General features: G+C 36.1%; 3 protein-coding genes across 3 annotated transcripts in view; 1 reads left to right on the top strand and 2 right to left on the bottom strand.

Annotated features, from left to right (window-relative positions):
- The window catches only part of sez6l2 (seizure related 6 homolog (mouse)-like 2), a 19,301-nt gene extending 9,441 nt beyond the window's left edge, over positions 1–9,860 (bottom strand). Inside the window, exons 1-8 of the mRNA XM_024272206.2 lie at positions 9,448–9,860; positions 8,771–8,851; positions 7,144–7,266; positions 6,852–7,067; positions 3,476–3,600; positions 3,192–3,384; positions 2,693–2,878; positions 2,441–2,624 (exon numbers count right to left, since the gene is read on the bottom strand). Coding sequence (XP_024127974.1) covers positions 2,441–2,624; positions 2,693–2,878; positions 3,192–3,384; positions 3,476–3,600; positions 6,852–7,067; positions 7,144–7,266; positions 8,771–8,828 — 1,085 coding nt within the window. The 5' untranslated portion in view covers positions 8,829–8,851; positions 9,448–9,860. The remainder of the gene's footprint in view (positions 1–2,440; positions 2,625–2,692; positions 2,879–3,191; positions 3,385–3,475; positions 3,601–6,851; positions 7,068–7,143; positions 7,267–8,770; positions 8,852–9,447) is intronic.
- asphd1 (aspartate beta-hydroxylase domain containing 1) lies at positions 9,610–17,651 on the top strand. Its single transcript, XM_024272207.2, has 6 exons — positions 9,610–9,745; positions 13,389–13,850; positions 13,981–14,187; positions 15,776–15,983; positions 16,711–16,824; positions 16,911–17,651. Exons 2-6 carry the CDS (start codon positions 13,398–13,400, stop codon positions 17,018–17,020), a joined length of 1,092 nt encoding a protein of 363 aa, XP_024127975.1. The 5' UTR covers positions 9,610–9,745; positions 13,389–13,397; the 3' UTR covers positions 17,021–17,651.
- Positions 17,652–19,267: 1,616 nt separating this feature from the next.
- On the bottom strand, positions 19,268–22,091 carry LOC112146575 (calcium-binding protein 5). Its single transcript, XM_024272473.2, has 6 exons — positions 21,616–22,091; positions 20,645–20,675; positions 20,398–20,541; positions 20,095–20,204; positions 19,876–20,023; positions 19,268–19,640 (listed from the first exon to the last, which is right to left on the bottom strand). Exons 1-6 carry the CDS (start codon positions 21,664–21,666, stop codon positions 19,612–19,614), a joined length of 513 nt encoding a protein of 170 aa, XP_024128241.1. The 5' UTR covers positions 21,667–22,091; the 3' UTR covers positions 19,268–19,611.
- Positions 22,092–25,173: the final 3,082 nt, after the last annotated feature.

Raw genomic sequence — 25,173 nt, 5'->3', positions numbered from 1 at the left:
CCTTTCTGGGGGGGGGGGGCTTGTGTCATTTTTTTGTCACTACTTTTTTACCTGCAGAGAGTAAAATCCTTACCAGTTAAAGATTTTAATTCAGGACAGAGTCTTCAATTGAGGATTTTTTTATGACATAATTTGTCTACAAATCATCAATAGTGCCTTTTGTAGACTAGCTATGTGATCCCTATAGGTGAAACATTTAACTGTTTTATTTCTCGTGATCTGTAATGGGTGTATTACACCTACACCTAACACGCATCTGTCAAAGTCAAGGCCCGGGGGCCGGATCCGGCCCTCCAGGTAATTATATCCGGCCCTTCAAATCATTTTATTTTATTGCTATGAATAGCTCAATGTTATCTTGCGCTCATTTCTAACTTGAATAATTTTGACAAAATATATTTTTATAGAGTAAAATATTGAAAGTCATTTAAGGTTTAAGTTGATTTATTCTGGAATAATATTCCTGCCTTTTTTAATAATTCATAATTAAGTTAAAAAGTTACAGTTTTAAAAATTGGCATTCTGCTCACTTTTTGGACTATTTTGGTATTTACTAAGATTGTTTAAGCTATATTGGAGTTTAGCTACTATTTAAGCTTCATGCTAGCTGTTTTGGCTAATTTATGCTTTTTCAGTTTTTTAGACTATTTTGAAATTTAGCTATTTTTCAGCTACATGCTAGCTTTTTTGGTAACCTAAGTTTTCTTTTTGAGCTTTTTAGGCTAATTTGGCATTTAGCTAATATTTTAGCTGGATATCCACTTCAGCATTTTTAGCTATAAGCTTCAGTGATTTAGCTTCAGTGATTTCAGCTTTTAGTTTCAGTGTTTTCAGCTATAAGCTTCAGTGATTTCAGCTATTAGTCTCAGTGTTTTCAGCTATTAGCTTCAATGTTTTCAGCTTTTAACTTCACAGTTTTCAGCTATTAGTTTCAGTGATTTCAACTATCAGCTTCAGTGTGTTTAGCTATCAATTTTAGCATCTTCAGCTATCAGCACTAGCATCTTCAGTGTCCAAATTCAGCTTACAGCATTCACACTAGCATTATCACAGATAATACTATATATCTAGTTCATAATTATGTTAAAAAGTTACAGTTTTAAAGTTTAAAAATTTTTTTTAGTGTGTTTAATAAATGTTTATCCTGTTCGGTCTGCGACCTAAGGTGTGTTTTGGATTTTGGCCCCTTGTACGATAGAGTTTGACACCCCGGATCTAACAGAAGATGAGATAGGCTCCTGATGAATCCAAAAAGGATTCATCAGGTTAACTATATGGATGAATGGATGATTCTTTGGCACATTCTGTCATCTTTTGTGACTTATGAATGAGAAGCAGAAGACTCTGGCAGGAAGCGTTAAAGCTTTTTAAATCCCTTCAGATGGCAGAGTAGAGGAGGGTAGAGGAGCCAGAGAAGGAAAAAGTAAACATGTTAGGATTGTTACTCTGAGAATGAGTGAGTCTTCAGGTAATTCTTCCAGTTGGAGGGACAGGCAGTCAGAACCAGATGCTCAAGAAAGGAGAAATCATGGAAGAACCTGCACGACTGAGTCTGTAGACGAGTGCAGCCTGGCCTGGATTTGAATGAGCACCGATGGGTAACCAGTATTGGATGAGGCTTTTATTTGTTGATCACACACCAGATGTTCTGTATGTTTTACAGCATCTGTTGGGTTTCATTATGGATGCTGGGAAACCTGCCAGATGAGAATTACGTTCTTCATAAAGAGCTGTCTGTGTTCTACTAAGCCACATTTGACATTTCTTTAAATTTTATGTTACTTTTAAATATTTTTGCGCTGAGAAACAAATCATTGTAATGAGCAAAGGACGACTAACCCTGATTTTCAAATGTTTGCAGTCTTTGAAAGGGAGAAAGTCAACTTGAATGGCCTACAATCAGCTATAAAGTCATCATTGTGGATTTGAAGGTGATAATTTTTAATCAAAACCTTAGAATGAACTTAAATGACAAACAAATCCACTCTGGAACCATCTGGAGAGAATTGTTGGCCATGCAAAAAAAGGGTCAAAGCAACAAAAAAAATCTCTTTAATAGATTGTTTTGATCCCTAAACTCATACCATAAGCATTAAAAAAATTATTTCTCAAACTTTGTGCAAAACTATGAAAATAAAAGTGGAAAGAAAAAACAAATTTCTGAAAAATTGCAACTGTTTATATATCAATTGTTTTTTTATTCTATTTTATTGTAAAAAAAATTGCTAATATGATTATTCTCTTGCAAATTATGTGTTTTTTCAAGTCTTTAAATGTACACTCTGAAACAAAAACAACACAAACATACTGTGGACTGTATGGTATGATTGCCCACACAACAATAATGCAAAAACACAACACTGGAAATCAGAAATCTAACAGAAACTGACGTTCTTTACAGTAAAAATCACATGTTAAGAGGTACAACAACAGAGCATACTTATCGTTGTCTTCATCGAGGGCGATCCTCTCAAAGTGCAGGTGGAGTTTGTGCCCCTCTTTAGCTTCTATCAGCCAGTGGCAGGTCAGATTATTCCCGTTGCTGTGGTTGCTGCTGGATGAAGGAGGTGGAGACAGAATTCGTCCGACGGTCGCGTTACGAACCCACCCTCCACAGGACACAACTGAAAAAACAACAACAAGCTCATTATTTGAGTAAAAAAACACGAGTAGAATGAAGTCATCTACGGACCGACACACTGAGGCCCTGGAGTGCTCCAGTGCGGCTGAGTTGTGTTGACGCACGTGGCCACCTCATGGCCACGGATCTGGAAGCCTCGGTCACAGTGGAAGTGGGCCTGTCCTCCAGGGTGGATGTCGGTGACCGTTACTCCGCCACCTTCAGGCGACTTGGGGAACGGGCAGGACAGCAGAAACGCTGGTAATGAAAAAAATAAAGAAATTCAGATTTATTATTATATGAGGTCATTTTTTTACACCTCCTTTATAAAAATACAGGAAAAAAACAATTCACTTTGCATTTATTATTACATATGTCAACGGAAATTGATTTTACAAATAACTAAATAACACAATAATTCCCAAAATAATCCAACCAAAGGAACAAAAGGAGTAAATCAGGCACAGATTTTTAAATAAATACAAAAAAATCACTAAAGACTTGATGGTTTCCACAGTGTGAGTTTGTTTCCAGCTGAAAAAAGCTTTCCAAAACAGAAGGGGTCATTTACCTTGGTAATGGAGGCTAAATGTGCCGTGGTTGGACTGCCGCAGGCTGCGATAGTGAATGTACACCTGGTTGGTGGTGCTGCGGATCACCTGACCCTCCTTCATCAGCGTCTCATTGGCTAACAGCTCCGGCCCTGAACCTCCACGGCCCATTATCATCAGAGACTCTTCCTTTGAAAGGTTCGCCTTCCTCACCTTGAAGGAAAAGGAAAACAAGCAATTGTTAAGATTCGAAAATTTCACTGAAAATGGTTAAAAACAGCTTAAAAATGAGAGTTTAGTTTACCTTAATTTCCACACCGTAGCCAGGATACACAGTAATGCTGTAGGTGCACTCCAGGGGGGATGAAGATGCGTGATCAGGTGACTCAACAACGTCCTCCATCGCGGACAGGCTGGCGTTGCATTGCACTTAAAAAGAGAATATTATCACATGTTTCAGTCTTAAACTGTGTGGTTTTCCACACCTGAAAGGTCAGGATACTTCTGAACAATATTTTATTTATTTTTCAGTTTTGGTATTAGCAGTGGTTTTACTGTAGTAGTTTTACTTTGGGTTTTGGTCCAAGCTGATTTATTTTAAAATTTCCAGTTGAGCTTTTACTTTCCTCTTCAATTTCTTGAGCTTTCTTTTCTTTTTTATTTCTGCTTGATTTTGCTTTAACTTTAAGTCTAGCTTTGATATTTTCTTGTTTTTCCTTTGGCTTTTCTTTAGTTTTTACATTTTTACTTTAGATTTCCTTCAGTTTTCCTAGTGTTAAACGATAGAAACTTAACTGAAAATAAAAAAAAACAAGATAATTCAAACATTTTAAAGCATAAATATATATTTATTTTTAATGTTGTGCTAAAAATATTGGGGCAACAACAATATTAAAGGTTTAAATTATGGATATAATTAAAATAGACTGATCCTTTTTTGCTTCCAAATGATTCTTTAAATCAAGTTATATTTTCTAGACTTTGTCTTGGACAAAAAGTATTAATTAATAAACGAAAACATTTGAGTTGGTCCATGTTTAGGTAGGATAACTAAAATACTTAAACAGAAGGAAGTATTAAAGACTGACTGAATCTATAGAGGGTCAGTCAGATATGACGGCATTTTAAAGATAATCTGGATTAAAACATACAAAGAGAAAAATAGTAATCTGCTGCATCTTTGCTAAATGATTTTTAATGAGGATTGGAAACAAAATGAGAGTGACAGTTGGATTAATCTTTTGTACAGATCTTAAAGAGGTTTATTTTTTGGACAATATACCCCAATTTATGTCTATTAAAACAAACAAAAAAATACATTTATTCTATTAAGAAGCCCGTATCTGTGTTTTTTATCTATTATGAAAGTCTTCCCAGTGATATTTAATTATGAGTTTTTAGCCAAAACTAAAAAATCATTGAAAAAAATGCCTCAAGAACATGTTAAACTCACAATTTTCCTCAAAATTGCTGGAAAGAAATCTAAATTATGTTAAGTCTTCTTGATGTAGCATGAGTTATTTTATCTTTTTTTTTAATCTCTTATCCTTTGTATAATTCTGAAACACTGAACTTCTTTGGAGGTGCAAATGTGTTGCTATGATGTTATGAAAAGCTAAGTAAAAAGCTTAAAAATCACTGCGGCAACAAAGAAAGAACACAGAGGTGACGCACGCTCACACCAGAGATCATTGTTCACTCCCTGTTATAAATCAGCCCCCCCCCCCCCCTCTCTATTCTCTTTGCAGCTGCAAACCTCTCATCACTCCTCAGTAAGAGCTGCACGGGCATGGAAACGCTATAACGGAGTCTAATTTAAGAGCATTTCTAAGAATCATTTGTACAGGATACTCTGTCACTGTGAATTAGTATGCTGGTGATGAGGCACCATATTGATTGACTGATTCGCCACAGGCAGACAGCGAGGATGCTGATATTTTAGGTTTCACATGGCTGCTCTTAATCCAAGACATTTCTTTTGTAATTATAAACTTCTATCAGAAAAAGAAATGCACTTTTTTAATGTCTCAAATTTAGCCAGGTTCAGATTTGAACTACATGTGACTTAAAAAGTGATTGTTTTTTACAACATTTTTAAATAAAAAGATGATTTACTGAAAGAATACATACAATTTTAAAAATGTATTAAAGCACGAGTTATTAGTCATTCATATGTGGTACTTTTAAAACTACAGAGTATTTGAACACTCTGTGATTTTGCAAGTTCTCCCACTTAGAAATCATGGAAGGATCTGAAATAATGTCCGCTGTGAGAGACATAATCTAAAATGAAATCTGGAATTCACATTGGATGACATCTTAAAAATAATTTATTTTTTAAATCATATGGTTTGTTCAAATGGATCACCATGAATTAAGAAATGTTGAACCATCCATCTATGACTGATACCAGAAATACATACGACATGGTATGTTTCACTAGTAGATTTGTCAATCATAATGAAAATATAGTTAACCCAGGAAGAGCCTTTATATTGGAAATTAAAATGAATCTCCACAAAAACAATTTCTATATCTTAAATGATCAGTTAATTAACATAAAACTAATGAAAATAGAGATAAATGTATATTTTGCCCAACTAATAGTGGGTAAAAATGTTAAAAACACCATGCTAATAAAATGTGGTCCTTTTATAAGACAGTGTTGGAAAAATAATCAATTAATTAACCTTTACACACAAAGCTTAGTTTAGTTTAGTTTAGTTTAGGATGTCCAATTACTGGTGTGAAGCTCGTATAGACAACTGTGTTGTCATATTTGGCTATATAAACAAAATTAAATTTAATTGAAAAATGAATCTATTTTATCTTAACCCAAAAGAACTCAGACCTGTTTTTCCTTACAGGGACAGTTATGCACCATTTACCACATTTCTGATGTTTTTATTGTTAAACTGATCTCATCTAGAGTTCCTTTTGATTCAAGAAATATTGTTGAAATTTGTTTTAGATCAACAATTTTCTTGGTTGATTTTATAGCAATAATTCCTTTTTTTATTTTATTTTAATTGGTTTATAAAAAAAAACATACATAATCAAATCTGATTAAGATGGATAGATTGGAAATGATAGAATTTTAACAATCTAAGGAGCACATTGGTTCCAATTAAATTACAAGATGATAATTTGTAAGTAAAAATTCATTTTTTAATGGAAACTTTGAAAAAAAAAATGAATACAATTGTAAATTTGAAAAAATAAAGGTGACACTTTAGATGAGATGCTGCAAAAAACTCACTATAATGTTAATAAAGATATTTAATACATTTTCTAAACTTATAAGCAGTTTATTAATGTGTAGACAGTTAATTGTAGACAATTGCCTCACTTGAAATGTTAATGAATCTTACTAAGTATGTTAATAAACCTTACTTGGCTTATTGTGCTAATAAATGTTTTACTAACACCCTATAAACTCATTAATGTTTATTAATGTGTTAATAAAGCTTTTTAATGAATTTTGTTACAAAGTGTTACCAAAATACATTTAATCACAACCTTGTAAGTACTAATAGAATCAATTAAGTAATTTAGCAATAATAAGCAGCTTTATATTTAATTGTGTTTTTTTTAAGACAGAAGTTGAAAGATGAAACAGTATTCACCAACAAACACTTCCAGACATTCTGAAAGGGAAGCGGTGAGGTGTCCGTCAGTACCTGGCATGTGCATCGTGGTTATGGTGGTTGTAGTTATCAGCGTGGTGGTTGTCTCCTCCTCCAAGGGCAGCAGGGACATTGGATTCCTTGCTCCTGGCTGGCCAGCGGTGGAGGAGGAGCTTAAAGAAGTGGTGAGAAACCCCGGTGATATGGGGGTCGCCGTGGATTCCGTCTGCTTGAACTCAGGCACGGCCTGCGTCGGATTGGTGGTAGTTCCTGCAAGGCGGTGGAGTCGGTGAGCCGCTTTTAAACACAAGGACTGGCTAAACCACTATAGGGACTTTTTCTGTACCTGCAGACGCCTGTCCTAAGTACTTCTTACTTTGCAGAGCTGCGTGGATGAGGTCTTCAGGGGGGTACGAGTCCGGGGCTGGTGTGGGGGGTGCGTCCGGCTCAGGGGTCATGAAGCTCATGCCTAAAAAAAGATTGTTTTCCATCTTAACTCCATGTTGTCTTTTTCAAAGAACCACTATCCCTTCTAGTGATGTTTTTCATCTGCATGTTCCTCATGTTCAGATTAAATTTGGGACACAAACCTTCAGTTTTTCTGCTGCCTCCACTTAGAATACTCTCCAAACGGAACTAAAATTGTTTCAATTTAGACCTTTTTGTTCCTTTATGTGCAGAAATAGAGAGTAGCATTAGTTGTCCTTTAAGGTTCTCATACTGTTAGCAAATATTGCACCTCAGGTGAGACAGTTTTGCATTTATTGTACTTTAAAACATTAAATTGCTATGCTGCACCTTAGTAGGGATTTTCCTGCAAATTTCCGTATGCTTTTTGGTACGTAAAATCTCAATCACAGTTTCAGTGATTTAAGTGTTCATGGTATCAAATGTTCATCTTGTTTAAGACATTACTGCTCGTATTTTTGGTATTCATAAACTTTATAGTTTTTGAACTATTGAGCAAAAAATAGAAATGAATAAGAAAATCTTCCAATTTAGTATTTTTAAGTAGATTAGCAGTAAACTTTTAAATATATTCATGGGTCAAGTTTTAATCTTTTATTGTAATTTTAAAACAAAATTGGCATTGAGCTGTTATATTAGAATTATGCTAGCTCATTTGAGTGACTTGGCATCTACTGAGGGTTTATTTATGCTAATTTAGAGTTTAGCTAATATTTTAACAACATGCTAATTTTTTTGGCTAATTTGTTTTCTATCAAGGTTTTTTGGCTAATTTAGAGTTTAACTTCTATTTTAGCAACAGGCTAATGTTTTTGGCTAACTTAGTTTACTGAGGACTTCAAGGCTATTTTTGAGTTTAGCTGGTATTTAAGCGATATGCTAGATTTTTTGGCTAGTTTGGCATCTACTAAGGTTTTTTTTGGACTAATTTGGAGTTTAGCTCAAATTTAAGCAACTCACTAAATATTTTTGCCAAATTGGCATGCATTGGGGATTTTTAAGCTATTTTATAAAATTTTTTTCAGAAATGTGGGTAAACTTCAGCACTCTTTTATAGTTCTTTAAGAACATTTCCTGTCTTTAAGCAAGTTTAACATTTTGCAAATAGCTTTTGCATTCTCAGCAAATCCCTTCAGCAATTAAAATAAACTGGGTCACCATTTTCAGCAAATATCTTCAGCAACTACTTTCAGCAAAAAGCATTCACATTGGCATTATTGCAGGTAATGCAACTTTTCTTGTTTTAAATGGTATAATTCCAATTTTATTGCTTTATTTCATATTGTTATGTTTTGTGACGTGTGCTGCTGACCTCTTGACCAGGTCACCCTTGCAAAGGAGATGTTGATATCAATGGTTTTTTTGTTACCTGGTTAAATAAAGATTACTAATACAACTTGTCACAAATACACTTCCAGAATCTGCATAATCATCATTTAATAGACGAGGGGATGGTAAAGGCTTTCCATGAAGCTTCCATGCACATTTGCACACTGGCTTTTTACCTGAAACAAGCTGGACCATGGTGACGGACAGCATCACAGCAAAGTGTGTGTATCCCATGGTTTTGCATGAAACTGGATGACCTGGAAGGTTGAAATGGAGCAGATCGGTTAGCAGCTGTCATATCATCTCGCCTTGTGTGTCTCTGTGGTGCTAATTAAAGGCCTGTAGCTGCTGCAAGAGGCGTGGATGCAGGAGTGCAATTGGACAATAATTTATTAGTCACTGCAAATTCTCTGGGGCTGAGCAAATGTTTACATCACGCAGGCCACTGCCTCCAATCTATTCAAATATCATCTTTTCAGGAGATAAAGCTCACATTAAATGATGTGCATTCATTTTGAAGCTGTATTTCTGAAAATATCCGCCTAAAAAATCGTCTTTAAATGGTAAAAATCCCGTCTCAACCCCCGCCCTCGTGCATTTTCTCACCCCAAGGTGCAAAGAGGAGGCTGTAGAAAATGCGCTATTCCAGCCTTCAACCTGTTATAGGTAATATGCTCAATGTCGCTGTTATTCTGCGCGATGCAAACATCGGTTTCTGTTTGGAAGGGAAAAAAATGATGATGCGAGGCAGCAACACTCGCACCTCCTCCGGCCCTCCTTGTGCGGAGGACGATTTCTGACATCCATCATCGCCTCCGTCAAAGCCACAATCACAGCAATGAAAGGCGCCTACCTGTCCTCCGCTGGGCCCACGAATCCCGTCTCTTTTTCCGCCTCAGCCGGTCTCCTGTTGCTTTAGGCCGAGAAACACGGCTGCGCTTTGAGCTGCTGAGATGTAAGCTGGTTACCGCGCGGTTGACGCATTCGGCTGTGATGTGAGGGCATTTGTGTGGAAGTTTCAGGTGCGCCCTAGCGGCCGCGCGCCGCAACTGCAGGCGGCGCTGCTGCTGGAAAAGCCCCACATTTTGTCTGAGACCGTTGAAGGGAGCTGTCCACCAAACACGGTGCTGAAGCGCGTCCGACACGGCAAGGTAATCGAACGGAGAGATGCGGCACTGAGTGGCTGGAATGTGCTTCAAAAGGCTTGCATGTGCCGGGTACCCTGCATGGCAAACATTTGACACCAGGATCTCCTGGAATGGAGGATGTTTGAGCTAACATGGACTGTAAACACCAGCCAGCTGAGCTGTGGGGGGCTGGCGCAGAGCAAAAACAAAATGACTGCTCAAGCCTCTGCAAGAGAACCATCTAAGAACAATCCAACCTGCTTTGGTCTGTGCTGTCTCCAGAAACATCTTTGTTTTGTGACGATGCAACCATTTCTGCTCAAATGGACTTATAGGGAGGCGTGTTTCCATCCAAAACACACTTCTTCTTGCACATCATGCATCTCTGAAGCCATAAATACTAAAAAATAAAACGCAAAAATAAGAAACAAGAAATTATACTGTATGACATACAACAGAACATCTGATTTTAGTTGCATTTACCACCTTGGATTCATTTTGGGGGCAAATATCAATTGTTAAAACTATATTTGCAACCTTTATTCCTACAAATCAAAACAAAAAAGCTCAACAAGTGATATTAATGAAATACAAAATTTACAAAATCAACAAAAGTTAGAGAAAATGCACTAATTTACAAAAACACTGATTTGTCCAGATCAAATTTTAATTTAAAAATATTTTACCAAAGTTCAATCATCGTTTAACCCGTTTCAAAAGGGGTCCCAGTTAGTTTTTATTTATATAGGACTTTTCCCAGTAACTCACAAAGTGCTTCACTGTTAAAATACAAGACAAATCAATAAAAACAATAAATATATATATAAAAAAAATACAGGAAAAAGATAAAACAGTAATGTTTTTTCAATTATCTTGCTTAAAAATGGCAGATTTGATATCGGTCTGTAGTTGCTCATTTGTGTTTTGTCTGGACTGTCCATTTTATTAGAGGTTTGATTACTTCTGTTTTCAGTGGTTCTGGGGCAACACCAGATGTTAAAGATAAGTTAACAATCTGGAGCAAGTATCACCAAATGCAATATATTAATATTTCACCAAATCGATTTTTCCCCATATCGCAAATGATTATGTTGTTTTTAGCCCCAAATTTTGCCTCTGAGTTGTTGGCATTGAGTAAGCCTGTGCTCAGTTCCCATCATTCCTTAGTTTACACTCTCTAGCTTACAGTCCCTCACAACCCCAGCATAACTTTACCAGTGCAACAAAAATGGTGAGCAATGTCAGAGTTATCCAGTTGTAAGATTTAGAACGAGGAAAACGAAGACATACATGGATCTATCTGTCTGCAATTGGATGTTTTGGACTGGAGCGGAGAAGGGAATTTGTGGCCCGTCGATTGTAGTTTAACAACTACAAACTTTTTCTAACAGCATTTGTCCTGATTCACCACAATTTGAATAAAGAAATACTCAGAAATCTCACTTTTCTTTATATATGTCCTCCATGGTGAAAAAAATCTCACAAGAACATGTTAAAAAACACACAAAATACACTTTTTACTTTATTTTTTGAATTCTTTATGATGGGTAACAACATATTTTAAATAATGGAAAAATGCAAAAGAAAACCACAATCATTCCACTCTGCATGTGCAAACCCATTTGTGTCATGGACCAGCCGTGGCCTTTTAATGTGTGTCAAAGTATCAGTCAAACAAAATGCAAGCAAAGAACATAATCCTAATGCTAATAAGTCCCATCTGTCTACATCTGCACAGAAGTGATTCTGGGTATTACAGCCCCTCAGGGGTTAAAGGTCAAAGCCGCACCACTGTTGGTTGCATGTGACCTTTGAACTGTAAAGCCAGCATGAGCATCCATCATCAATACAACCGCAAAGACTGTGTGGTACTTAGTAAACCCAGTGTTACTCCAATCAGTCTGCAGCTGCATCCAACTGTGACGTCAAACTGCAAAGAGTAGCCATATATAAAGTCTCTGCCAACTTCTCTGAGCCAAATACCTCACAAATGGAGAGGGAGACATTGAGAAGGTGGTTGGATGAGTCTACAATTTCAATTTATTTTGGTAAAAAAAAAAAAAAAAAATTCTGAATTCACAGTTAGCAGCTTCCCTGCATGTTAAAGTGTCCTTGAACAATTCTCTGAACCCTCCTCCTCCCAGCTACCCATGCTGTTCCTATTAGTGAGTGATTTCAGAGAAAAGGGAGAAAGAACTGCATGCTCAGTGTACATGTTTGTAAAAATGTGAGTGCAGAAAGCGATTAGGAGTGTCGTGTAAGTGTTTTGTTCAGAGCCTTTTTAGAAGTAATCTGTTCACCGTTTTTTTAATGCCATTTAATGGCAGAAGTTTAAAAATCAACCTTCTGATGCATCAGAAATCACACCAATAGGAGGCCTAACTCCTCTTTAGTTTAAAAAAAAAGATGTGAACAGACAAAAATATATTCTTTAAGTCAGTGTGTTTTCCTATGAACGTTCCAGTTCTCAGACTAGTGAAACTGTGGTTCAATTATTAGATATTTTATTTCTGTCGGGCAAAGAAAGATTGTCACATTTTGAGTAAAAAAGAATAAATGAAACAAAAAAATGATAAGAAAGATTACAAAAATACAAACTAATCTGCAGTATTAAAGAAATGAACACAAAATGCTAAAATAGCAGCTCTAACTGAGAAGTTAACATTAAAACAGACTAAACATGCAAAAAAAATCCTAAAAATATAACAAATGGACACATCCTAAAATCCCTCATTTACTAAGAAACAATGGAAACACTAATAAATAGCAGTACAGGAGCTAAATAAAACAATAAGATACATGCTTGAGGTATTTCAGAGTAAATTGGATTGGAAAAGGACTTCTTAGGTGATGAGATGTAGTACATTTGAAGCTATATTTACTCACTGGGAACAACAGGTTTAGACAATGATGTTTACACTGGACAAGTAGGGAGGGGCTTCTTCTTCTTTTCAGATGTTTACTAGAAGAAACATCTTTGAACGCAAATATGTTGAATGGAGAAGCCCAAAACGCATGTTTGCAGAGACTTCATTGAAATATAAACAGAGTTCAGAGCAAAAGAAATGGCGTCCTCAACACTTTGTGATGCTGCAACGCTGCAACAGGTCGAGCTCCTGCTTAACAAAATTTAAACGAATAAGTAAACAACAAAGAATATAGTTATTTTCAACCTTTTTGTGTTTTTAGTAAACATTTATTAATAAAAATGAATGAAAATGGGGTATTGTTATCCAGAAATCAATGAAGTCCATGTATAGGTTTTTGTTGCATGCTGGGTAAAACAAACACACTCCAATAAAGAGAAAACTTCACATTGGCTTATTGAACAGTTTATAAGAATTACTGCTGTACAGTTTATCATTTCAGTACAAAAATGTAATTTTCATCAGATGAGGACATTTGGGTCAAATGAAGTGAAGATCAGTGGCTCTCAGCTGGATGAACATTCAACCTATAAAGTGATTTCCTCCCAGTGCATACTGGGAAAGGCTTCAATCCCCACTGACCCCAAAGGGGATTAACGTAGAGCAAAAATATGATGAGTTTTTATGATTGCAACAAATATGATTTTAACTTTTATTCATCTGGATTGGCACATATTGTAGCAGCAGATGTGACAGAATATCCACTTAAACATCAAAATGTTCTATTTTTCTTCTTCCAGGTGTAAAAGATGTACTGGACGATGAACACACTGCCTCTTCCTCAGTATGTTGAGCTGGGCGTCCATTCACTGAGCGGCCTTCTGTGGACTCTTCTGCTCCTGTTTCTGTGGCACTGCTATCGGATCGGCTCCGACCTTACCCTGCCGGGCCACGCCCACGCTGGGAAGCTCAAGTCCAACTCAAGGCGGTCCATGATCTCCCGCAGCGTTAGCTGCATCAAGACGAAAGGTAGCGCCAGATCCAAACAGTCGAGGAGCGACCAGATCGGTCCTTTTATTTCCATGGACAGAGTGAAGGAGGATGAGCAGGGGACGGGATACCTCACCCCAGTGCTGAGTCACTCCCTGTTTCCGGCTCAGGCAACTGCAGAAGCCAAGAAGCTGTATAAGGCACTGCAGGAATATGCCAAACGCTACAGTTGGGTGGGAATGGGTCGCATTCACAAGGGCCTCCGAGAGCAGGTACAAGCTGATTTCAACAATAAGGATGTTCAAGATTTACTCTAAGATTCAAATATTGAAGGATTTAACAATCAAGAATTTAGCTTTTTAGTTTGAGAATGTTCTGTTTTTGTAATTTGTCTAACTTTAGGTCAAACAGAACGATCTCCCTGCGATCCAAAAGCCTCATCTCTTCTTCCTGCCAGACGTCCCAAGTGTTCCTTTTTTCCCACGTGACGCTCATCGGCACGACATCGAGCTTTTGGAAGCCAGCTACCCCGTCATTTTGGCGGAGTTCCAGGCTGTTTATCAGCGAGGCATCGACTCTAAAACAGGCTGGACCTGCGTGGGGCCAAAGGTACTCCAGGACACCTTCAAAGCAGGGATGGAAGAAACAGTCAACAGCTCACAGGAATTCTCTAAAAATGACAGGAAAATTCACTCCTGAATTTACTGATGCATTGTAGTATTTCTTAATTTTTGCATGTGAAAGCAATAAGGGTTACAGCGTGGTTGGCGCTCTTACCTCAATGAGAAGTTCCTAGTTTGAATCCTTGCTTTCTGAACTTTTCTGGACACCACAGTCAAAAAAAGGCTTCACAGGTTGATTGGTGATTCTAAATTGTCCCGTAGGTGTGAATGTGAGTGTGTGGTTTTGCACCAAACTGGCAACCTGTACCCTGAAAGTTGTTGGGATAGGCTCCAGCAACCCCATGACCCCAAAGTGGATTCAGAAAATGGGTGGTTGGATGTTATTGTAGGTTTTCTGGTAACATTTTGATGAGTTGCTGCAAAACGCTCAATATAGTGTTGACAAAGATACTTAATACATTTGGCAAGTTTGTAAGTAGTATATTAATATGGCCTTTGGAGACAATTATCTCACTTTAGGTCAGAGGTGTCAAACTCAATCGCACAAGGGCACAAAAACCAAAACACACCTTAGGTCACGGGCCGAACGGGATAATAATTTGTTGAACACATTAAAACTAAATGTTTTAAAGCTTTAAAACCTTAACTTTTTAGCATAATTATGAACTAGATATATAGCATTACCTGTGATAATGCTAGTGTGAATGCTGTAAGCTGAATTTGGCTGCTGAAGCTGATAGCTGAAATCACTGAAGCTGGTAGCCAACTAAACTATTAGCTAAATGCCAAATTAGCCTAAAAAACGTACAAAAAAAAAAAACTTGGTTAGCCAAAACAGCCAGCATGTAGTTGAAAAAGTAGCTAAACTTCAAAATAGCATAAAAAATAGAAAAAACCCTAAGTTAACCAAAACAGCTAGCGTGTAAATATCAGCCTAACTATAAAACAGACAAAAAAACAAACAACAAACAAAGAAAAAAAAGCATAAATTAGCCAGAACAGCTAGCATGTAGCTGAAAAATAGCTGAAGTCCAAAATAGCCATCTTAGTAAATGCCAAAACAATCCAAAAAGCTGGCAGAATTCTAATTTTTAAAACTTTAAACCTGTAACTTTTTAACATTATTATGAATAAAAAGAGGCAGGAATATTATTCCAGAATAAATCAACTTAAAACCTTAACTAACTTTTCATATTTTACTCTCTATAAAAATAGATTTTGACAAAATTACAGAAGTTAAAAATAAGTGCAAGATAACATTGAGCTATAAATAAAAATAAAATAAAATGATCTGTTAATTACCCAGAGGGCCGGATCCGGCCCCCGGGCCTTGACTTTGACACGTGCTTTAACAGATGGTAATGAATCTTACTATGTTAATAAAACTTTTTCAGCTTATTGTGCTGATAAATGTCTTACTAACAACTTATAAACATATAGATATACACAAATAATGCTTGTTATTGTGTCAATAAAACTTATTATAAAGTATTACCAGTTCTTTATCCAATTGAAAATGTTAAAAAAAGATACATTAAAAAAACAAACAATTGAAGTATTTCTTTTGATTTCAGGGCCAGGCGGTGTTCCCGTTGTACAACGCTGGCGTGTACATGACTGGAAACTGTCGCTCCTGTCCGTGCACTTACCGCACCCTTCTGTCCCTGCGAACGTTCATAAACAGCAACTCCTTGGGATCGGCAGGATTTTGGCTGCTGGGGCCTGGAGCCTCGCTGGCGAGCTCCTACGGTCCCACCAACACACGCCTACGCTGTCATCTCGGTGTGTAAAAAAGTCCAAGATTCATTTCAGTGGCCAGTTCCCTTAAAGGGTAACCAAACAGAGGAGTTGGAGGCTGACTCCACCCACAACTGAAATTTAAAATCCAGTCAGAGAGGGGAACAGGACTGTTATTATCACTTGGGCTGCAGATCATGACGTGAGACCCTTGAAATGACGTGGGACTTAAATGGTCTGACCAATCACAAAATTCAACTGTAATACCTCGATTCAAACTGTAGGGGGCTATTATGTTGACTATATTTTCAAGAATTAAACAAGTTTATTTTAATTTGTCAAAAAAATGGCAATGACCAACAGACGGCACGTTTAAAGCCCAGCCAAAAATGAGTTGACTTAGAGTTTGTTCCAACATGTCACACTTTCAGTGTCCCCCCATTGCCCTTTTAAGTCCCCTCAGCTTTTTTTGATGCTTGCGTAACCTTCACCAACATTTTGCAAAGCATTTCAAAGAAATGAAGGTTTTTATTAAAAGGGGACATGTGTTATGAGAACAAAATCTCCTCTCAAAGTTATGTAAATCATTAGAGATGCATTTGTAACAGGTTGGGGTTAATTTCCCCCATGTTAGTTTTGTTCTCTGACCCATCTGGCTATAATCCCCTCTGATACACTAACCAGACTGTGGTATTTCATAAAAAAAGGAAACAATTCTTTGTTTCTTTTGTTAAAAAAGAAAAAAAAATCTGATAGAAATTCCCTCTTGCAGGTCTCCAGACTCCACCTTTGTGTGAGTTGGTGGTGGGGGGAGAACCTCAGTGCTGGTCAGAGGGACACTGTCTCCTGGTTGATGACTCTTTTCTTCACACCATCTCCCACAAGGGTGAGTTTCATTAAAACAATAAAAGCATCTTAAATTAGCTCTTTTATTCATTTCTGTTGATTATTTTTCTGTTTTTGCCCCTTAAGGTCCTCCAGAATCTGGACCCAGAGTCATCCTGAGTGTGGACCTCTGGCATCCGAACGTGGCTGCAGCGGAGAGGCAAGCTTTGGACTACATGTTCAGCCCTGATCTCTGATTCCTGTGTGCAACATGCAGGGATGCCTTAAACTTAGCCCTGTTTGTCCTGGCTCATACATCTCATTCCAACCTACAAAACACTGTGTGAGAAATACTAATATAAAGCCATCAGTCATGCATTCAAGACTGAATGCTTGGTTTACCATTAGTGTGTTGCTTCCAGATGTGCAACATCCAGTACCAGGACTGGTGCGAGAACAGCAGAACTGTTGTAAATATCAGCATCCCTCTCTATTGCAGAGCATGCATGCTACAGTCTTGCATGAGCAACAAAAGCATGCGCTCAAACCTTCAGGAAGCAAAGGCCATGGGAGCACTCCAGGCGCTCTTATTTTGAAATGAAGAGAGATTATCAATGTTTACCAGTCAAAACTGTGAAAAACTACAAAAAAACACATGGATGGAGATTCCAATTTATTTTTGTTATTGCCAAATAGATTACTGTGGTTCTTCTGTGTCTTCTAACAATCATTTGTGAATGCTGGAATGATTCTGTGAGGATATCTGTTATGATATTTACTCTTTCCTAATGATTTTCTCTTGGAATTGGTTTGCATAGAAAATATGTCTGTGTTTCTATTTATTTATGTACTTAGACATAAAAAAATAAATCTTCAAGCAGGAACAAAGGTGAGAGTTCATTATTTTTGTAACAGTTGTTAGAGGAAAATTAAATATGTAAAAGTTATTTTAAACTTTTTTTCAATAGAAGCAAAACATTTTTAAAAAAAGCTTTAAATGGTTTTAGTAAACATAATTCTTTTTTCTATTTTTGCTCGTGCGGCTCTTTTGTGGTTCTTTTTTTTATTTTTTTAGACAGCAGATGAGAATTAGTGTGGCGATTTTGTCTTATATGCCATCTGCTCATCTGAGGGTCCCATGTTGAGGATTACAGAGTTTGATTTAATCCCCCCAGAGAGACAGATTATTCCTGAGATTGTTGACAATCTCATGGGGTCGTATGTATGTTGTTTGGTGACGTGTCATTCTCTCTGGATATTTAATGTATTTTAAGACAAAACAGTCACTTAGGTTTGCAGGCATTAGCAAATCATGTAATAGCCCAATATAAGATAAAATGTGTTTTAAATAATGATAATAATGAGCACATTTGTATAAAAAATTGAAACTTCATTGCTGTCAATTAGTTATGCAAGAGTATTAATAAAAATTACAGTAATTATTTCCCTAATAAACATTTGTTTTTTCTTTAAATTGAGTAAACTCAATACGATATTTGAAATTTGCATCTTCTATAAAACCTATTAAAATATGAGCTCTAAATTTTCATTAGTTTAAGCTTGATTTCAGTTTTTTTATTTTGCAAAACAGAATTGTCTCAAAAATGGCTACCCCAAAGAAAAACAAAAAGGGTAAGAATACATTTTTCATTAAAATGAAAAAATTATGGATCATAAAGTGGACCATAAACCACATTTCTGATGTTGTTCTGTGACACTGATGTCTTCATGAGTTTTCAGAGCTTCTTCTTTCAGAAAATCTATAATTTTGCTTTAAAAAGCTCCACACACTTCATTATTTCATACATCTGTCATGGGAATAATTACAAATAGACAATGTAAAATCTGAAAAAAAGAACTTTATTTTCCACATTATATAGTTTAAACAAACAAAAGGGGAAAATATAATAAAATAAAAGCATATATTTGATGTTTTAAACTTATAACAACGTAAAGGTATATCGATGGAAGAGACGTTATCTCAGTGATACATGAGCGAGTGGATCAGATAAAGAAGTGACTGAAGATATCCTGATGGAATTCATTTCCTTTGCTTTCACTATGAAACATACAAGTAATTTAACTGAAAAGTGTGCAGATGTGCAGCCCAGCATAAGAGAGCTGCTGCTCCAGTTTAAATGTCTTTTAAAATATCACCTGCACATCATCAAGAAGATGAATATGCACCTCAAAGCCTCCATCATAGTCTACAAGGAAGTAAGTGATAATACCGCATCATTAAATAGGGATTCGGTCCATTTTACTGTGTTCTATGTGCCATTACATTTGATTTCTACATAGTTTCCCATTTATATTGTGAAAAATCCAAAAAGTCAAAAGTGCATGAGGTGCTATAAAACCACACAAATAATCATAATATAATTTATTAATTTCATTTGGATAGATTGAGCAGCTCATTTGAACAAACATAAAAGTTTCAGGAACAAATACTCATTAAACTCAAAAAACTAAAATTTCTTATTATTTTTGGTTCTGTTTAGCTTTGAGGCCATTTCATAAATCCAGAATCACCTCATCGCTTCAATACTTCGGCACAAGCTGCCGTACCTCAAACGACCACTTTAAACCTCTTACTTTTATTAAAAATACTTAAATAAACAGAAATGTAGAAATAATATTGCAAACAAATATTAGTGGAATCCTTGTGCAGGGTGGGATGTAAGGGAAATTAAGGACAAAAATTAGTTCTAAAATTGCAAAGGAATTTATTATTCTAACTTTTTTTTTGGTTGTTCTGAAATAATCCCTGAAAATATCTTTAAAATTTAAACAATATGCAGATGGACTTCAGGTGTAAGAACGTTAAAGTGTGTCTTCTCTCTTGCTCTCATTTCTTTGACATCATTTTGACAAACTCTGCAAAGACAGAATTATGAGTTTAGTTCACCATCCTAAACAACACTGTAACAGGAATTATTGTCAATAAAGTTTTGGAATCATAAATGTATGAACTATTCAGAAAGTAAAAGTGGAGTCAAAATGAATCATTTCAACATTTTCTTCTCAAATCACTTCAATCATCTAAACAGATTTACATTTATTTTCACTTATTTTAAGCTTTATTTGTCTTCTTGTAGCATCAGCAACTTACCTTCAAAGTCAACTTTTCCATCTCCGTTGTTGTCAACTTCTTGGACCACTGAGTTGATCTCATGTTTGCTGGTTTGTTCCCCCAATAACTTCACCATAGCGAGTCTCAGCTCCTCGGATGTGATCGCCCCGTCACCGTCTATATCAAACTTAAGAGAAGGGACAGAAGAAATCAGAACAACACAGTGAGACGTCAGACAACACAATTCTGAGAAGTTACCTCTCTGAAAGCATCTTTGAGTTCTTTTAAACCGATCATCCCTGCTGTTTCATCCAAAAGCTTCGGAGTCATCAGTTCCACGAAATCATCAAAGTCCACCTGCCCCCCCACTGTGAGGAAACAGAAAACACAAATAATGGAAGAAAAAATCTGTCATATTTTTACCAGGATGTTTAGAAAAGTGGAACAGTCAAGCATTTGGTCTATATGTGCAAATACTTGACATTCACAAAAAATGGCAAAACATAATTCCTTCTTAGAATACTCAATTGAAATAAAAATATATCTCAAAGAAATACTCACAGTTCATGTTGATGTTCTGGCTCAGTTCAATCAGCTCCATTTCTGTTGGCATGTAGCCCATAGTCCTCATCAGGTTCCCCAAGTCTTTGCAGCTGATGTAGCCGTCTTTATCTTTATCGAACTCCAGGAAGGCTTCACGCAGCTCTACGGACAAACACGGAAACAAATGTATTTATTTATTTTGACGATGATATTTAAAAGAAATTAAAAAAAGCAAGATTCAGTGGAAATATTGCAAAAAAGTTACCGTCCAGCTCGTCATTCGTAAGATTTCTTGTCTGTAAAAAAAGAAAAAAACAATCAATGCAACATCATGTTGAAAAGCAGTTCATTTTGAAAATAGAAATTAATTTTAATTACAATTGGAATGCTTTGTAATTTAACATTTCTAAAAGTACAGAATACCAAAATACATTAAAAAATGGATTTTACATTAAGTTTATTAATAAGGAGCCTTAAGTTTGTTACAATTATCACAATAAAGTATATTTTGAGTTAAAAATTTCGTGCATAATCACTGCATTTTAAAAATGTCACCCAGTTGAGAAAACGTTTGCTGGAAGAAACATTTTTTTAAAAAGTAAAGTCACATGCATGTGTCATTATTTTTAAAACTAAAAACTTTTACACTGTAAAATCAAGTTTTAATCAAGTTATTTGTCTAAATTGAGCAAACGATTTACGTAAACATTTACTTTAAATCTTACAAATTTTTGAATTGATCCTATATTCTCCTTTCTTCAGTGCAGCTCTGCTTAAAATTGTTGATGACAGCTGAAAAAATCCAATGAATCAGGGATTGAACATGTCGTGTACATTCATATTTTTTAAGTAGAGCTTAGGCAGCGATTTGCGGCAAACATCATGTCTTGGTCAAAGCATGATGAACTACTAAACTACATATAAGGCAAACTGTGTAAAGATGTCAATCCTGTGTATAAACTAACAAGGTTTTTAGGACAGGATGCACAAAAAGATGGAATCATTTTAGTTGATGGTTCGCTTTCTTTCCTATTTCAATAAACATATTTTTTTAGGTTTACTTCGTAAGTGTGCGTTAAATCATTTTTATTTTATTTTTTAAATGATTGTGTATTTTTAAAACAGCATATTTCCACCAAAAATATATATGTTTTGATATTTACCTAATAATTGGTGAATATTTAGCTAAAATGGACATAAAATTGACATAAAATCACACGATTGCTACAGACTTACTTGTCTCTTTTTCCCTCCTCTGAGAAAAATGCAGGGCTGTTGGACACTCATGATGACAATCTCGATTCAGATCCTTGACGGAATTTCTTTATGCAAAAGGAGAAAATAAAAAGGCTGAAGCTTCTGCTTTACATAGCACCAGCTGGCTGCTCTCTGTGTTTGGAGAATAGGATCTTGTGAGAACAAACCGGGATCAGGAGTGCTGTATATCCCAGAAAGCAGGGATGACGTCTCGTGCGGATTATCTTTTCCAGCTTTGGGTTGAAAGGGAAAGATAGGCTTAATGCTGCATTTTCACAGAAGCTCGAAAAACCATCAGTTCCTTCTGTCTTTTCTTTTATCTGATTTCAAATGAAATGAATCATTTTAGTCATAACACTAAAGTTTTTTTTTAATGTAGCAGTAAAAAAAATGAATAAATGATCCAATTCCTAGTGATTCTGCAACTGGTCCCACTTAAAAAGATGAGAGTCTGCAATGTTCACCATAGATAGAATCAAGGAAATCACATCATATGATTTTTGGAGAGTTTATTGTGCAGAAAATAACCATTTGGTCAATAATAAAAGTTTAACTCACTATTTTGTAATATCACTGCAGGATTTGAGTCCCTGACGATATCTTGTGTTACTATAGTAACCTTTGATACTGTGATTCCACCTGGGTACCCCGCCAGGTGAATCTCTCATGGAGTTCCAGGTTTGTGGAAATTATCAGTGATCCTGTGCTTCTAAAGATTGATCCAACAGTTGATCTCTTCTTCTCATCAAGAGTATCATAGATTGATCCCTGTCTTGTTCAGGTGTAGAATCTTGTCTCTGGTGTACTTTGATAGCTCTCTGGTCATAGTGAAGAGGTTACAATCTGGCTGTTTAAGGGTGTCTATAAAGGTGTCTTTATAGAAAAAAGAACTAGTTCTAAGAGGTAACAAGTGGAAGATATAGGTTTGTGAGGAACAGAATTCCTATTGGTTTTAAAGAGCTAAATACTTATTTTCTGCATCATTATACAAGCAAATTACTTAAAGATCAAACAGTGCGGTTTGCTAGTTAACTCTGCCCTTATCTGCCACTGTTAACCTAAATCAGGTGTGCAGTTTCAGCTGGAAAACATGTTCTGGGCCCTCGAGGGCTGGCGTTTGACACCTGTGGTTTATAGAGTCATTATCATTAACTTCTGGTTTTATGTAATACGTCTAATCCTGCTTTTATATGTTTCTATTGCACAGATTAAAGGAACAGATTGCTTTCCCCTTGTCAAATCATATATACATTTGGTTGCCGTATAGAATGTCCTGACCCATTTTATTAAAACTGGTAATGACATAATCCTCCATCATGTTATGTCATCATCAGGCTGGGATATTTCCAGTCAGTAAAGGGATGAGAAATGCTTCTGCCACTTCACAGGAACACAATTCGGATTTGATTTTTGAGATTTCCAAAATGGAAAAGTGGGATTGTGGACGGTACATTTGTTGGTCTAAAGATCCAGTGCTGTTGGGTTTTGACAACTTCAAATGACCCTAAGAGAAAACAAAAAAAGTTAGTGTCACATTTATAATTGTAAAAGTAAAATAAAAGAACATTATAGGACAGGGGTCTTGAACTCCAATGAGTCAGAGGGGCCGCATCACATGTAAATTGAAAATCTAATATATTTATGAATATTTAGTAATAAAAAAACAAACAAAAAAAAAAAGAACTCATAAAACTAAATTTAATTGCCACAAACTGTCTCTCTTTCGGAATAAATGACAATATTTTCACTTCTGTTAGTGACAAACTCAAAAAAACAGAAAAAATATTTATATAAAGTACTTTAAGGGCAAATCAGGTTCATTGAACAAACAGGAAATTCCATAATTGAACTTATTTAGGCCCTTATTTTTGTAATATTAGAATAAAATATCAGAAAAGTCATCACATTTTCACATATATTTTAAAATGAACAAACTTTGGCTTTTCTTCTTTAATTGTTGCTCCAACTTTTTCTTTTTCTCTATCTTATTTTTTGCTGACTTATGAACATCTAATGTTACAGCTTCGATGAGAGACACTTTTAACCTAAGAGGTATAATGAACTTCCACAAAAACAGACTACATAATACTATAAACTGAAAAGCACATTTCTTTTAAGAGGACTTCTCTGATTCGTTTCTGCCGACACCAGCCACTAGAGGGAGACAACCCCTTTTAAGACTCACTCCTCATTCATTTTAAGACATGTGAAAATCTGTATTTATTTATCTAATCCCAGTCCATTGAAGAGTTTCTAATCTTGGTTTTGCTCTGTTTTTTTAGAGCAAACCAAACCAGATTAAGGTGATTAACTGTAGAAATCCAGTTAATCTTGGTACGACAGAGAATAAGCTATAGACTGCTAATACAAGGGATTAACAGGTCACTAAAATATACAAGAGATGAATGGAAAAGACAGTGACAGTTGATAAATATTGAGTATGTTATCACACAGCTAAGGTTGAATCTTTTAAAAATATAAAGTGAGTTGGACATTTTTTTCTTAAAGACATGCTTCATATTTGATCCTCACTTCTTCTTCAGGGGCGCCACGGTCCACATGAACCTGCTTGGCCACCTTTTTTGACTGAATGGAATGCCAAAAAGAAAGAAAAAAATATAACAATATTTCATCTTTTAAAACATGTCTTATTTGCATGTGGTAAAAGAAAAGTCTGTGGAGAAAATTAGTCGGTATTTGCCTTCATAAACACGCTCAGGAAATAAGTTAAAAAATTCCAAGCAACGCTTTTGCTTTGATTACATTTTAATTTAATATATTACAATGTAATATATCAATCCAGTTTCAATGTTAAGTAAACGGTACAGACGTAATCTGAGGTCCCGTGGCGCATCGTTCCCACAGCAGCATGATTTGAGCGGAGCGGCGCAATTTGGGCGGCGTGGCCCGAGTTCAAATATTTGAACGTTGGCAAAGTTGCTGCGTAATGTCAACCAATCAGGGATTCAGCTTTGGGGCACGAGATGTACAAAGTACAAATCCAACATGGAGAATCGATACAATCTCCTGAACTTTCATGCTTCCATCAGTTTTTATAACCTGCTGTAAATTGTAACTTAAATTGTAACTTGCCCACAGATGTAAGAATTTTTACATTTCTGTGCCAGTTCTACATCTACTTTTACAATTTTCTATTGCATAAAAAAGCTAAAAAGTCCCCAAAACGTAGAAGAAGGTGAAGAGTGCATGTGGACGGATTGGGATGTTTATTTCACAGCATGAAGATGAGAGGGCCTAAAGGTCATTGTGTGGTCACACAAATTCCAAACACAAAGATTTAAGAACTTGGGTGTCGTGTAATAACTGATGTGTTCTGATGATAATCAATGAGTACTATTAGCAATATTAGTAGCAATTCAGAGTTAGATGTCTTGCCAAGGCCACATGGGTGGGCAAGGTGGGACTTGAACACGCAATCTTCCGATCAGGAGTCTACCACCCTACCGCTGCACCACGGGCCTGACTGTGACCTTACCTAGATCTGAAGGTGACCTGAACGTGACCTTGCCTGGATCT

Source organism: Oryzias melastigma, linkage group LG8 (assembly GCF_002922805.2).
Source record: "Oryzias melastigma strain HK-1 linkage group LG8, ASM292280v2, whole genome shotgun sequence".
Classification (NCBI taxonomy): Eukaryota; Metazoa; Chordata; class Actinopteri; order Beloniformes; family Adrianichthyidae; genus Oryzias; species Oryzias melastigma.
This window is presented reverse-complemented; position numbering and strand designations above follow the sequence as displayed.

Excerpts from the sequence above, each read along its gene's own strand:
- asphd1 (XM_024272207.2), top strand. The coding sequence starts at position 13,398 with ATGTACTGGACGATGAACACACTGCCTCTTCCTCAGTATGTTGAGCTG. Across the intron at positions 14,188-15,775 it reads GGACCTGCGTGGGGCCAAAG|GGCCAGGCGGTGTTCCCGTT; the intron begins GTACTCCAGGAC and ends TTTTGATTTCAG. Across the intron at positions 16,825-16,910 it reads TCACACCATCTCCCACAAGG|GTCCTCCAGAATCTGGACCC; the intron begins GTGAGTTTCATT and ends TTGCCCCTTAAG.
- LOC112146575 (XM_024272473.2), bottom strand. The coding sequence starts at position 21,666 with ATGAGTGTCCAACAGCCCTGCATTTTTCTCAGAGGAGGGAAAAAGAGA. Across the intron at positions 20,542-20,644 it reads TACGAATGACGAGCTGGACG|AGCTGCGTGAAGCCTTCCTG; the intron begins GTAACTTTTTTG and ends GTTTGTCCGTAG. Across the intron at positions 19,641-19,875 it reads TGGAAAAGTTGACTTTGAAG|AGTTTGTCAAAATGATGTCA; the intron begins GTAAGTTGCTGA and ends CTGTCTTTGCAG.